We start from the raw sequence: 11,807 nt of genomic DNA on the forward strand, positions 1-11,807 counted from the left end.
AATACGTAGGCCCGTAAACCTACTCAAGAGCCATCGACGATGGTGTGGAAGACAGTGGTAGTAGTGTGACGCCACTGAGGCATCGGAACGTGGAGGAAAACCAACGGCACGCAGCGAATGTCTTCTGTGTAGCGTTTCTTTCAGCATTCTTCTTTGTTATTTGGTCAACTGATGAATCCAATTGGCTATATATCCTGTTTCATGCTTGTGTATGCAATGTGTGCTTATTGGGATACATCAACCGACTCTGTCACGATATGATGCATGGGCCTAATGCATCATGTCGAGTAACTCGGAGACACTACCCTAATTGCCAATGACTTCCCAGTTTAGGGGTCAGCACACCTTCCCCACATTCTCTGGCGAGCAGATAAGTATGCCAGCTCTCAACAATTGATTCTTTTCTTTTTGCTTGTCTTCTTACATCTCATCTATGAATAGTATAACCAATCATCCCAAACACTTCTGACATGCATTTCCTCTGCCTTCACGGCGCCATCGGCAACACCGAGGTGAGTGTTCATAATTGGCAATATCATGCTAAGCGAATGGGTTATAATTCTAACAAGCACAGACTATCACTATTCAGTTAGGTACTTGCAGTCCTTGATCTACAAATTGTCCTTGCGACTTGTTATCTTATTAACGACAAGCAACTTACAGCACCACTATTGAAGGAGTTAATCACCGACAGCTCAGCAACAACCTTTCACTATCTCAACGGTCCTCTCCTGGTTTCCCCTCCCCCGGGATTCGAGGCGTATTTCGGTGTGGGACCGCATTACCGGTGGATTGATGACGGCCAAAAGCCCGGAAAGTCCACGATTCGGCGCGTCCGGGACCTGCCAACTAGCGAGAACAATGATGATGCCATGAGGGAGGTCTTAGGGGATGTACACTGTCGAAACTATGCGGATCTCATGGATTACATTGAGGGTGTCCTGGAGAAGAACCCAGAAATCGGCGGGATGATCGCCTACAGCGAAGGAGCTGCGGCAGCTGCGACGTATATTCTCGATGAACAACGTCGACATCGCGAAGACGGCCGCGAGCGCCAAATCAAGTGTGCCATATTCGTTGGAGGCTGGCCGGCCATGAGGCGAGACACGAAGGGGTTCATCCTTGCAGATGACGGCGGGGATGAAATGATCGACATTCCCACGCTTCATGTCCTAGGGGCGAACGGTAGCGACAATCCTTTCTCTTATTTACTCTGATTTTTCAATTTCAGGTTTCAGCTAACTTTATTTATCATTCAGACCCTTACCGATATGGCTCGGAAGCACTCTTTGAAACCTGCGATCCTGATGCAGCCGAGTTCTTTGATATGGGCAAAGGCCATACTCTTCCACGGTCGGGGTTGGTGATCAGTGAATTAGCGCAGTCAGTGCGGGACTTAATCAAAACGACGGAGTAGTCGAAGGGATAACTTAAGTAAGGGGTTGGGAATTTGTATTTCTATCTAAGTTTCTACCCCTTGCGTGTATATGACCACTGTGATGGGCCCGATCTGCTGGTGAGAAACGTGATCTAGCTCGTATATAATTGACTTCGAGACGTGCAGCCCGAGGAAGGGGTACACGCGTATGATGAAGGCTGTAGAATCGTATTTGCACCGACTGCGCTTTTAGTGGCAAACACCCCCACCCAGGAACTTCCTTCTCCATCTACAGAAAAATGCGATTTCTATGCCTCCACGGCTCCATAACCAGTGCTGATGTAAGTCGTAATTTGCTCTGCGAAGAATACTGTACGCCACTGTACTGATATAAAATCGCAGACACTCAGTGCCCAGTTAGGTATGAGAACAATTGCTCTCAGGGAGGCTCTCAACCCTTAACTCATGTATGACTAGGGCCTTTACAGAAAAACCTGGCGGCCGATAATACCGCTTCATTTTATTGCGTGAATGCGCCACATGCAACAACTGCCCCTGAAGGTGCGACATAAGTTCGCCACATTAATCTATGAATCGACTGAGGTATGGCTGACAGAGCCCAGGCTACATAGAATATTTTGGTCACCCACCCCACTACCGCTGGCTTAATTACGTTGGCGTTGGTATTGATGCCATCTACGACACTGTCCGCGGGGCGCGAAGCAAACAACATGCTACTCCAGAGGATACCTTTCGATCGCTTATACCTCCTGAGCTTTCCTGGGTCAACCATGAAGATGTTTTGAAATATATTGAAGAGACACTGGAGAGGAATCCCGATATTGAGGGTCTCCTGGGATACAGTGAAGGGGCGACTGTTGGGGCGGCATATATCTTGCGCGAACAGATGAGGGAGCAGGAGACCGGCCGCACGCGGCAGATTAAGTGCGCGATCTTTCTCGCTGGGGTTCCCCCAGTCAAAGCGGAGAATGGATTTATATTTGCCGATGAACAAGAGGAGATGATCGATCTCCCCACTGTCCATATCGTTGGCGCAAATGGTGTGTTTCCCTTGTGATATATGGGCATGTTTGACCGTTGGCTAATGGCTCGCTTTTGCACGAATAGACCCTTTTAGGATAGCCGCGGACTGTCTATACAACATTTGTGATCCTGATAGCGCTTACTTCTTTGATACTGGCAAGGGACATACCATTCCACGTGGAGGGCCAGTGATCGATGAGTTGGGAGACACAATTCGAGAATTGGTTCAGAGAACAAAGGAAGGGTTATGAGTAGATATACAAATTATGTTGGGAACATTTTTGTAGAATTAAGGATCTATACTAAATTGAGCGATGATGATCAGTGACGCCAATCACAAGCTGTCCTTTAACAGAACTAAGAATATATACGACCACCATACATTGATTTCAACCCTTTAGTCATGATAACCAAAGACTCCTAGCAAAACTTGTTCTCCTACTTTCGCATAGTAGTATTTGTAGCGATTTTCTCTTCTAATAATCTTTATGGCGCTTTAAATGGAAATACAAATAATGAATTGGGGTTGCTTATAGCAAGGCAATATATTCCATGTCTTTTCCTTTCAGGGCGATACGATTTTTCCCAGATATGAGGTGGTTTATTAGAATATCTCGGAAACTTTTGCACGTTTTAGGCTATATGACCTATCAAAGAGGCGGCTTAGATTAATAGGTGGAGGTTCTGGCCATGTGCGAGGAAAACTTTGACGCTTTGGTCTTTGGGGAATTTCTATGATCATACGCAGAATTCCGACATGCAGATGAGCATGGAAAATTCATTCGGGAGCCCACTGCCATGTTTGAGTGGGGCGAAAATTATAGGGCAAATAATGTCTTATCTCCCCTAATTTAGCCAATTGACTTAGCGTACGAATAATGGTTGCTACAATGTCGATCGCTGTTCATTATAAATCTAGCGCAAGCGCCATAATAACCCCCATGGATGAACCATTCCGTTTACAGTACAGCTTGACAGACAGGGCGTTGGTCCCACAACCAATGAGCGACTGATCGAACACTCACGTATAGCCGCCTAAGATTCATATATATAATCTATATTATGCATGTACAGCTAATACACGTTAGAGAGCATGGCTCAGCCTGCTTAAAACCTAAAGTCGGACGTTCCATCGATGTTATCAGCAGCCAGGGCTGAAGCTCGGAGGGATTGGAGGCGTAAGCACTAGCGCGAGCTAATCATGACTCGCCCAAAAATTGGCTTGGGCAACACAACATTTAGCGTGTAACGTGGGCCTCGTGTTAATTTTACGCTCCCTATCGTGACCCCTAATATATATTGGTAGCCGCTTATTATATTGTCCGTTGTAAGTGTCTAGTGTCTATTGGCTGAAATGAACACCCCCTGGCCAAAACTTGCACCTCCACCCCTGTCTGTTCGGATAGCGATGGTTGTTCGCTCGCCTTTTTGTGCGCGGAAGCAGTTTAAGTAATAAACTGCTGGGAAAATCTCGTAGCCGTCCAATCACACATGTGACTTAAAAATTATTTAGCTTGGTTAACCATTCTTATGCGGCCTTCAAGTACCTGCATGACTAAGACGAGATGATCTGGCCGAAGTTAATAAAGATCTCAAGGCCCTGGGCATACAAGTGCTAAGAATATTATTGAGTTTGATATACGGACATAGGCATTTTGCTACCTCTCAATATCTTGTATCTGCACCGATAGGGTAGAATTTGGCCAAGTGGCAATCGGACCTTTTTACATGACAAACCTTACAATATGAGAAGCAGCATATCACGGCCAATATACTGCCAGGAATATAAAAGGACATTGTGCAGTTTGGGGCTGAATATTCACTTGTCCATGGTAAGGGGGTGTAGCAGGTCTCAGGTTTGTTAGGTGGCGTCGACCAGGATCCGAGAAAAGGATCACACGAAAAAGCCATTGAGGCCATGCACAGAGTCTCATAATTACCACTATAGTGCTTGATATTATTATAATTATCGTTAATATTATCCCGGTTTCAACTCAGCTCGTATGGCCCCACCCGGCTTGTGGAGGTAGAGGGCATTTCGTGCACCATCCCCGTGACGCTTTCTGTCGGCAGCTCGGAAACCGTCCGCGCTCCCGGAGAGACACTTTGGTACTCCATGGCCTGAGGGCCTCGGGTTATCCGGCGGCGTAGGAAGAAGATCACTGCTGCTGCAATAGCACCAACGCCTACCACAGCGCCGATTACAGGGCCCGCAATCCACGCTTGGCTCTTTCCGGAAGAAGATGTGGATGTTGAAGACGGTGAAGCGGTCGAGGTTTGGGTCGCGGAAGAGGTTTTTGTGGCCATGGAGGTGATCGGTGCGGTGGTTGCACTGGCTGTGGAATCTATGAGGCAAAGTTCCAGTAAGACTTACTGCATCTAAGAGGCATTGTGGGATTGAATGTACCTGAGGTAGCTGATGTGGTTGAGGTTGTCGTTGCGGGCAGCTCTCGATAGATTGTGTACGCAGACCAAAAGTCAGCGCAGAAGAGGTTGTATGCGGATGGGGTAGCGTAGGGCTCGGATTGATAGATAGTCATGGTTTGGCATGACATAGACTCGGCACCGCTAGTCAGACACAAAGTCCAGTTGTGTATTAGCGACAGCCTGTCTCAACGTATGAATATGATGATTTCAGACATACCAGTCCAGGGTTTTATTGTCGACATCGTAGTAAAGTATGTTCCCGCTACATGCGGTAGCCCAGGAACAGGTAACAGAAGCGGTGCAGCCGGCTGCATATTGCCCGGATGTCGACCAAGTGCCCGCATCAGTTAGGGCTTGGGCTACAGTTGACGGTCAGGGTAAGCGATGATGTTCGGATCAAACAGAATAGCACCGAGGTGGCGAACAAGTACTGACTGGTCGTTCCAAGATACCATCCCATAAAATGTGGACTGTCCTGAATAGAAGTATTCAACGATGTGGTTGTCTGACCAAGACTTCCGGGGAGGGAGAGCAGCATCACCCAGGAGAGTACCTGCCATGCCGCAGGGACTTCAGGTATCAAGAGCCGCGCCATCATTTCACAAACACAACGATCCAACTTGACCCTAGGATACTCTCACCTCACATATGAAGGATGTGCCTGGGCCCAAACGAAGACTACCAGATATCACGGGTTATTCATTTTCCTGTGCGAAGATTGCGCTTATGTATTCGGTCCTTGTCCAACACCGCTAAGAGGCAGCACTAGTGTTCCAATGCCGACCAACAGAGCCTTAGCGCAGCGAAACCTCGCGTGGCCGTGATACAGCCACACTTTAATGCTCGAGCGACTCAAAGGTATGGCATTATGACTATTTAGCGAGGCTACAGGCCTCCCAGGATTCTGACCAAGTCAACTAGCGGTGGGCCGGTGCCTCTCAAGTAAATTAAAAAGCCTCGCGACACCTCTCCGGTGACACCCGGCACTAGCAAGACTAAGGATCTTTTTGCCCTCCAATCAAGACAAACCGTTGATGACCCTGGTGGGAGCACAAACTCAATTTCCCTGACTGTTAGCGCCCGCGCTAAGCCATCATGGAGCGATCCTCGAACCGTGGCAATGATAGTAATCCCACCTTGTTTTTAAACAGGTGGACGCTCTCCGCTGGGGCCTGGAGCGCCGACATTATTTCTCATCTCTTCTCACCTAAACACTCATCCCCATGAAAGCTCCTCATCTCGCCCAGCATCGATGCTCCCTTCCACCCTAAAATCTTCGCGCTATGGGCGCTTTGTTATCTTGACGATCCCGCTGCTCGTATTCAGCTGCCTGCTCTTCTTGACGTGGGACCCACTGCCGGGCCGACTCCGTCAGCAATCCCAAGCCCCGACAACGTCACAGTCCGATCCGATATCTCAGGTACCACAACCAGTCGAGCCATCAAGAGAAGAGGCATCGCACCCTAAACCACCAGTATCTACTAGCAATCCATCCACCTCGAAACCGATTGCTGACATCGCTGGCGGTGATGCTATCTTCGGTATTACCGACAAGCTTTGGCAATCCGCCAAGGATCCCCACCTGAGCGACGACCAAGACGAATGGATCAGCAGCTGGCTCGAAAAGAACCCATCCTTCCGATATGAGCTCTTGACTGATGCCTCTGCTGCAACCTTCGTTCGTACTCATTATGCCTCGCGACCAGATATTATCGAGGTCTTCGAGACTCTCCCGATCCCGATCCTGCGGGCGGATCTCCTGCGATACCTGCTCGTGCTCGCGGAGGGGGGTGTCTGGAGTGATCTGGACGTTACCTGCGATAAGCCCGTGGCTGATTGGGTTCCAACTGAGTATAAGAATGCAAAGATCGAGATGATCGTGGGCTTGGAGTTCGATTTTGACTGGCGCGGAGAAGGAACGGAAGTCGCATCGCAGTTCTGCAACTGGGTCTTCGCGGCACCTCGCTCATCACGTGTCCTGCAGGTGGTGGTGGACTCTGTCATAGCCCAGATCAAGGAGATCGCTCTAATGAATAAGGTGCAGGTGAAAGACCTGACATTAGATATGCTGCCCATCGATGTTGTTAATGTGACGGGGCCCAAGATCATGACAATAGCAATCCTTGACAGCCTGAAGCAGCTGCTGGGTCGGACGGTTGATGATCGCGACTTCCATGGGATCAAGAAACCTAAGCTCATTGGAGATGTCCTTATCATGCCTGGTGTGTCCTTTGCGGCGTCCCAGAATGGATACCCCCAGGATCAAGGAGATGCGCTGGTTACGCATCACTACGCGGGTTCGTGGAAACAGGCCGATGCGGAGGCTAAGGAGAAGAAAAAGCAAAAACAGAACGGGCGGGACGAAGACGTATAGGATATCATAAGCATGGGATTATTAGGAGCTATTTTCTAGGATTGGCGTTGGCATCGTGGTTCAGCATTCTGTAAAGTTGCATACTTCTAATTCACTTTCATCTCTTGGCGACACATTCTGCTCTGTTTGTGTGTTCCTAATTTGGCTCTGCAATGAGAACAAACTGCCTGTTCATTGATTTTGGATTTGTGATGCCAATCTCGCGTTGGTATAGTGGCCTCGAGATACCTAGTAGTTTACAATTCTCATTTCTAGCCTTAGCCCCGGATGACACTATATATAACCGCCATCACCAGTGGTTCTGCTTTGCCAACCAACACTAGTACTAGTACTCATGGTAATGCAAGATTTACATTTTCGTGTCACCTGTGTCTAGTAGTACAGTGCTTCTGGCATTCGTTCGTTCATTGGGGAATGTTGGTAGAAGCTGGTCAGAAACATTGATCTTTAAGGTTGATGATAGTGACTTATTTTCGGCTTCCCGTACCCACTTGACTAGCTTTGCGATCATTAGCAACGCATCCAAGCAGTAAACTCCCCAGTATACTATATGATTCAAGCCCGACTAAAAATCAGTACATACGACCACAGGGTGTGGAAAACAGGGCTTCCCGTCCGCTCAGCCGTACTTAAGCCACACGCCGGGAGGTTAGTAGTTGGGTGGGTGACCACCAGCGAATCCCTTCTGTTGTATGTTTTTCTGCCTCTATGTATTTTTTTGGGGGTTTCACCTCCTTTGTTAGGTGAAATCCAACAAATAAAGTCACCGAGAAAGCATACGAAACAACATCTACATGTGGGAGGACGTCACGGTGTAACATCCAGGACACCACTCAAAGAGTTGGACTTCACTACGCGCATAGCTGCCCCAACAATCCGTCTTAAGTCATGTCAATGAAGGGAGCGGCTACCATCCTGGCACCAAGTTTGACTCAGTAGTCCATCTACTTGTCATCGGCATTAAAATTCTACGAAATGTTGTGTTTGGTTGATCGTCGGCTTTCTATGCATACGTCCATTTTAGAGAGTTTATGCATTTTGGTCTCACAGTGTTTTCATGTGAGTACGTGACCCTGAAGTGCATGCCAACTGGTAGAATCGTTTCCAGGGTCATCCCTAGTCATTTACCCATGGTTTCGAAGAGCCCAATGTACGTGCATCCCAGTCCAATCACTAGCACGGAGTAGACTAGAGGCTAAGGTTAGTGCTCTCGCGTTAGCGCGATCCAACTCAAACCGGGCGGCGCCTGGACCACTTAACTGTGAATCCTGGCAAAAGATTGAGCCAAACTGCTGCTCAATCGTTAGTCACCGTCCATATCGACATTGAAAAAATCCCTGGAGAAGTCAAGCTTGCGAAAGATTGATTCAAGCGTAAGGGATGCCTTGCCATTTCCGGTTAGTCCGGAGGGGAGCTCCAATCATGTGACCTTTGGGTGGGCTGCAGCAATGACATAAGCAAACAAAGATCCACACAAGCTTCCAAATCCAGGGTTCTGAAGCATTCTTCGTCTCCATTCCTTTCTTGTCATTGGGCCTAGAGCTAGTCCCCTCGATCAAATAGCCACTACTATTCTAGTCTCGGCCCATCAACAATCGCCAGTATGCTACCTGGATTCCTGCAGAGTAGCTACGCTCGCTACAAAGCAGATACCAATACCTTCGCAACATGGCTACTAGAGACTGCCAACAAATGTGGCTATCAGCCTACCCTTTCTGCTACCATTCCTACGACGAACAAGAGTAAGCGTAAAGGTAAAACGGATGGCTCAAACGAACATCCAATTCAATACACTGCTACTACCAAAGACCTACAAAAGTTCGCCGAGGTGGTTGCCGGTTCCTCTGACCGTGCCGAAATCAGTCATCACCATCGCCAAACGCGCCATCAAATTGAGAAAAACGGTCACTTCTTGGTTCTTGGGTCGTGGCGACATCGCCAACAATAAGCGCCATGCTCATTTTATCACTGCGCTGGAGCAAATTTGCGACACCCTGGAATGGAAGACCGCCCAGCCATCTCGGACAGACGCTAAACAGTCACAATCAATGCCCGAGGTCCAAGAAGACGACGCCGATGCTGAAAAACTCCTAAACAAGTTTGCTGTTCTCACGGTAGAGGAACCGGAGGATATCCCAGAGACTCAATCGGCACCCGCAGCATCAAAAAAGGTTGTCAAGGTTACGGTTGTGGAGGACGAAAACGAGGCGGCCGACTCCTATCTTGGTCACTTGTTCTTCAAGACCTTGTGTCTACTGCAAGACTTGGACAACATGCGGAAATTTATCTCCATTACCTGGTCAGAGTACCGGGATAAGAAAATAGACCTTATGAACGCCGCTCTCGTGACGGACAGTGCCTTGCAACTTGCCCGAGATATGGTGAAGGAGGTAGAGGCTGACTGGCTCTCTACTCGGACGCCGGCAAGAAATGATGTTCAGACACTTGTTTACAATCTTGCCGTCATGAGCCGGGGCATCTCCGCAGCTCCATCAACGGAGGTTGGCCTGCCATACAACAAGCATATGGCTGATGTAGCCGATTGGTGCTATGTGCCTACCAAGGTTCTGCTTGACGCGTTTGCCAATGTCCTCCACGACAACCACCAGCCAGTCTTCAAAAAGGGCTATTTCGGTACCTATAACCCAAAGGCGGACAGGGAGCGGATGTCTGTGGGCCAAAAGTTTAACGAAGACAAGATCATCCTCCTTTCGATCTTGCCCGAGTTCTGCATGTTTGACACATTCAAGGTCAAGACGCCTACTTCAGACGCTATCACGCAAGGTCTTGTTGAGTTTTCCAAGAACAAAAAGGTTACTCTATGGCTATGCTTTGTCTCCCAGATCTTCCTCGACATCCATCATATCATGCGATACAGTACGCTCGGTGCCTTTGGAGACCTTCGGATGTCGGGACTACGCATCCAGAAGGTCATTGATGACTACCTGAAGCTGTCTAAAACACACCCCCAGCCCAAATTTTGGCCAAAGGAGGGCGACGAGGAGATTCAAGGTATTAGTTCTACCGTGGACTCCTGGATCATACAAGACGCGTTCCTCAATCTTCGGGTCCTGTCTGGACTCGATAAAACCGGATCACCGCCTGAGAAGCATGCACTTTTATCTCAGCACTCCATCCTCTGCGGACTGATATTATTCCACCTCAATATTAGAATGCAGCGTGTAGGCCAGCAGCTTGTCACCCAATGGTATGACGTCCAACAGCTGGCTTTCTTGCACAATCTCGTTATCAATTATGCTACGCACAAGGACGTGAGATGGCCCGATATGGATGCTTTCATCAAGATCCATGGCGAGTCTCATATCTTCATTGGTTCGCGGCCCCAGAACGCCGGTGAATCGCTAAACAGGCTTGAACTGGCCACAGGCATCTCATCTGCTGCCAATTTTGCGCGCGATTCCCGGAGTAAACCCTTTCATAAACCGGATGGCAAGAATCCACGCTTGCTCAAGCCTACCACTGCAGTTGCGAATTTGTTCTCCCCAAAGTATGTCGAGGGTCTCGCGGAAGATGCCGGGATCGTCAACATTGACCGGATCCTGGACGAGCTCTCACAAAAATCCAAGCTTGAATCCTCGTCCTGCAAGGAGCTCAACAGAGCTAATGCGGAGCTCTCGATTACCCAAAAGTGGTCGAATACCCGCAGCATTGACACACTCCACCTTTTGGCCTTCCTGAAGACCAAGCTTTACGAAGAGGAGCCTGTCATCTTGTACAACTACTTCGGCATGCACAAACGTTCCATCGAGCTACTGCGATTGATCCGAGAGAAAGAGCATCACAAATTTGTTCAATATTTTACAGCAGGGTACATGCCTGATGAGTCCTTCATCTCCAACATTGTCCTTCTCATCCACCATGTCGCGCGAGGCTCGGCGCAAAACGCACGTTCAATGGGACTCGGATCAGGGGACGTGGAGTTAGTAAGTCGTATTGTTATGAGCTCTGGCGACGTCATGCGTGAATACCTGAAGAAAAATGGTGACGTGGCATGCAAAGAGTTGAGGGTGTTTTGCAAGAACAAAAAGCCCATTCAAGATGAGGTTGCTGATGATGCGGGCGAATCGGACGGGCTGGTGACGTCTTGGCTGCATCTTGAGGATGTTCTGGGTCCGAAGGGCGTGGCCTCGCTTATGACCGGGATCCCGATGGCCTAGTCTCAGGAACCGTTCCAAATGCCGACTACTTGCCAAGAACTTCCGCCCGTCCCCCTTGAAATCTCTGCCTCATTTGTTACCGTCAATATTTATGACTCAAAACTTTTCATGCCCAGGCTGAGCAAGTATATGACAATGGGCTCCAACGATAATAATGTCTTAAATCCTTTGGCGTACGCCTATTTTTTAGGTGGTGAAGAGTGGGTGACAGGCCATTGTGGAGCCCCCAAAGCTAGAAATCCTTAGTTAGATCCTGCACATCGCCCCCCAAAGGCAACCGATGCGGCGACTGATCCCACGCCGTGTGATATCATGGTGAACAACTACAACGTACAACGTAGACAAGCATAACTTTGACTTTCGAGTCAACAGGTTGACAATACCGACACGATGTCGCCATATTCCC

General features: G+C 48.6%; 4 protein-coding genes across 4 annotated transcripts; 3 read left to right on the forward strand and 1 right to left on the reverse strand.

Moving 5' to 3' along the window:
- Window positions 1-470: 470 nt before the first annotated feature.
- Window positions 471-2,673, forward strand: BO79DRAFT_264388 (DUF341 family oxidoreductase; the record flags this gene model as incomplete). The annotated part of the gene is made up of 8 exons (XM_025686782.1): window positions 471-512; window positions 575-593; window positions 664-1,185; window positions 1,260-1,387; window positions 1,781-1,799; window positions 1,856-1,939; window positions 2,002-2,439; window positions 2,507-2,673. The coding sequence occupies 8 exons, from the start codon at window positions 471-473 to the stop codon at window positions 2,671-2,673; spliced, it is 1,419 nt and encodes a 472-aa protein (XP_025539948.1).
- Window positions 2,674-4,377: 1,704 nt separating this feature from the next.
- On the reverse strand, window positions 4,378-5,678 carry BO79DRAFT_287198 (uncharacterized protein). The gene is made up of 4 exons (XM_025688556.1): window positions 5,285-5,678; window positions 5,067-5,208; window positions 4,830-4,990; window positions 4,378-4,767 (listed from the first exon to the last, which is right to left on the reverse strand). Exons 1-4 carry the CDS (start codon window positions 5,445-5,447, stop codon window positions 4,412-4,414), a joined length of 822 nt encoding a protein of 273 aa, XP_025539949.1. The 5' UTR covers window positions 5,448-5,678; the 3' UTR covers window positions 4,378-4,411.
- Window positions 5,679-6,037: 359 nt separating this feature from the next.
- BO79DRAFT_208855 (glycosyltransferase family 32 protein) lies at window positions 6,038-7,478 on the forward strand. The gene has a single exon (XM_025682473.1). The coding sequence runs from the start codon at window positions 6,102-6,104 to the stop codon at window positions 7,221-7,223; it is 1,122 nt and encodes a 373-aa protein (XP_025539950.1). The 5' UTR covers window positions 6,038-6,101; the 3' UTR covers window positions 7,224-7,478.
- A 1,290-nt stretch (window positions 7,479-8,768) lies between these two features.
- Window positions 8,769-11,401, forward strand: BO79DRAFT_264399 (uncharacterized protein; the record flags this gene model as incomplete). Its single annotated transcript, XM_025686783.1, has 3 exons — window positions 8,769-8,965; window positions 9,032-9,041; window positions 9,121-11,401. The coding sequence occupies exons 1-3, from the start codon at window positions 8,827-8,829 to the stop codon at window positions 11,399-11,401; spliced, it is 2,430 nt and encodes an 809-aa protein (XP_025539951.1). The 5' UTR covers window positions 8,769-8,826.
- Window positions 11,402-11,807: the final 406 nt, after the last annotated feature.

The sequence above is a fragment of the Aspergillus costaricaensis genome, assembly GCF_003184835.1.
Source record: "Aspergillus costaricaensis CBS 115574 unplaced genomic scaffold BO79scaffold_14, whole genome shotgun sequence".
In the NCBI taxonomy this organism is placed as follows: Eukaryota; Fungi; Ascomycota; class Eurotiomycetes; order Eurotiales; family Aspergillaceae; genus Aspergillus; species Aspergillus costaricensis.

Coding starts and splice junctions, on each gene's coding strand:
- BO79DRAFT_287198 (XM_025688556.1), bottom strand. CDS start 5,447: ATGATGGCGCGGCTCTTGATACCTGAAGTCCCTGCGGCATGGCAGGTA. Junction 4,991..5,066: donor GACAATAAAACCCTGGACTG/GTATGTCTGAAA, acceptor GTGTCTGACTAG/CGGTGCCGAGTCTATGTCAT. Junction 4,768..4,829: donor AACCACATCAGCTACCTCAG/GTACATTCAATC, acceptor TTTGCCTCATAG/ATTCCACAGCCAGTGCAACC.
- BO79DRAFT_208855 (XM_025682473.1), top strand. CDS start 6,102: ATGCTCCCTTCCACCCTAAAATCTTCGCGCTATGGGCGCTTTGTTATC.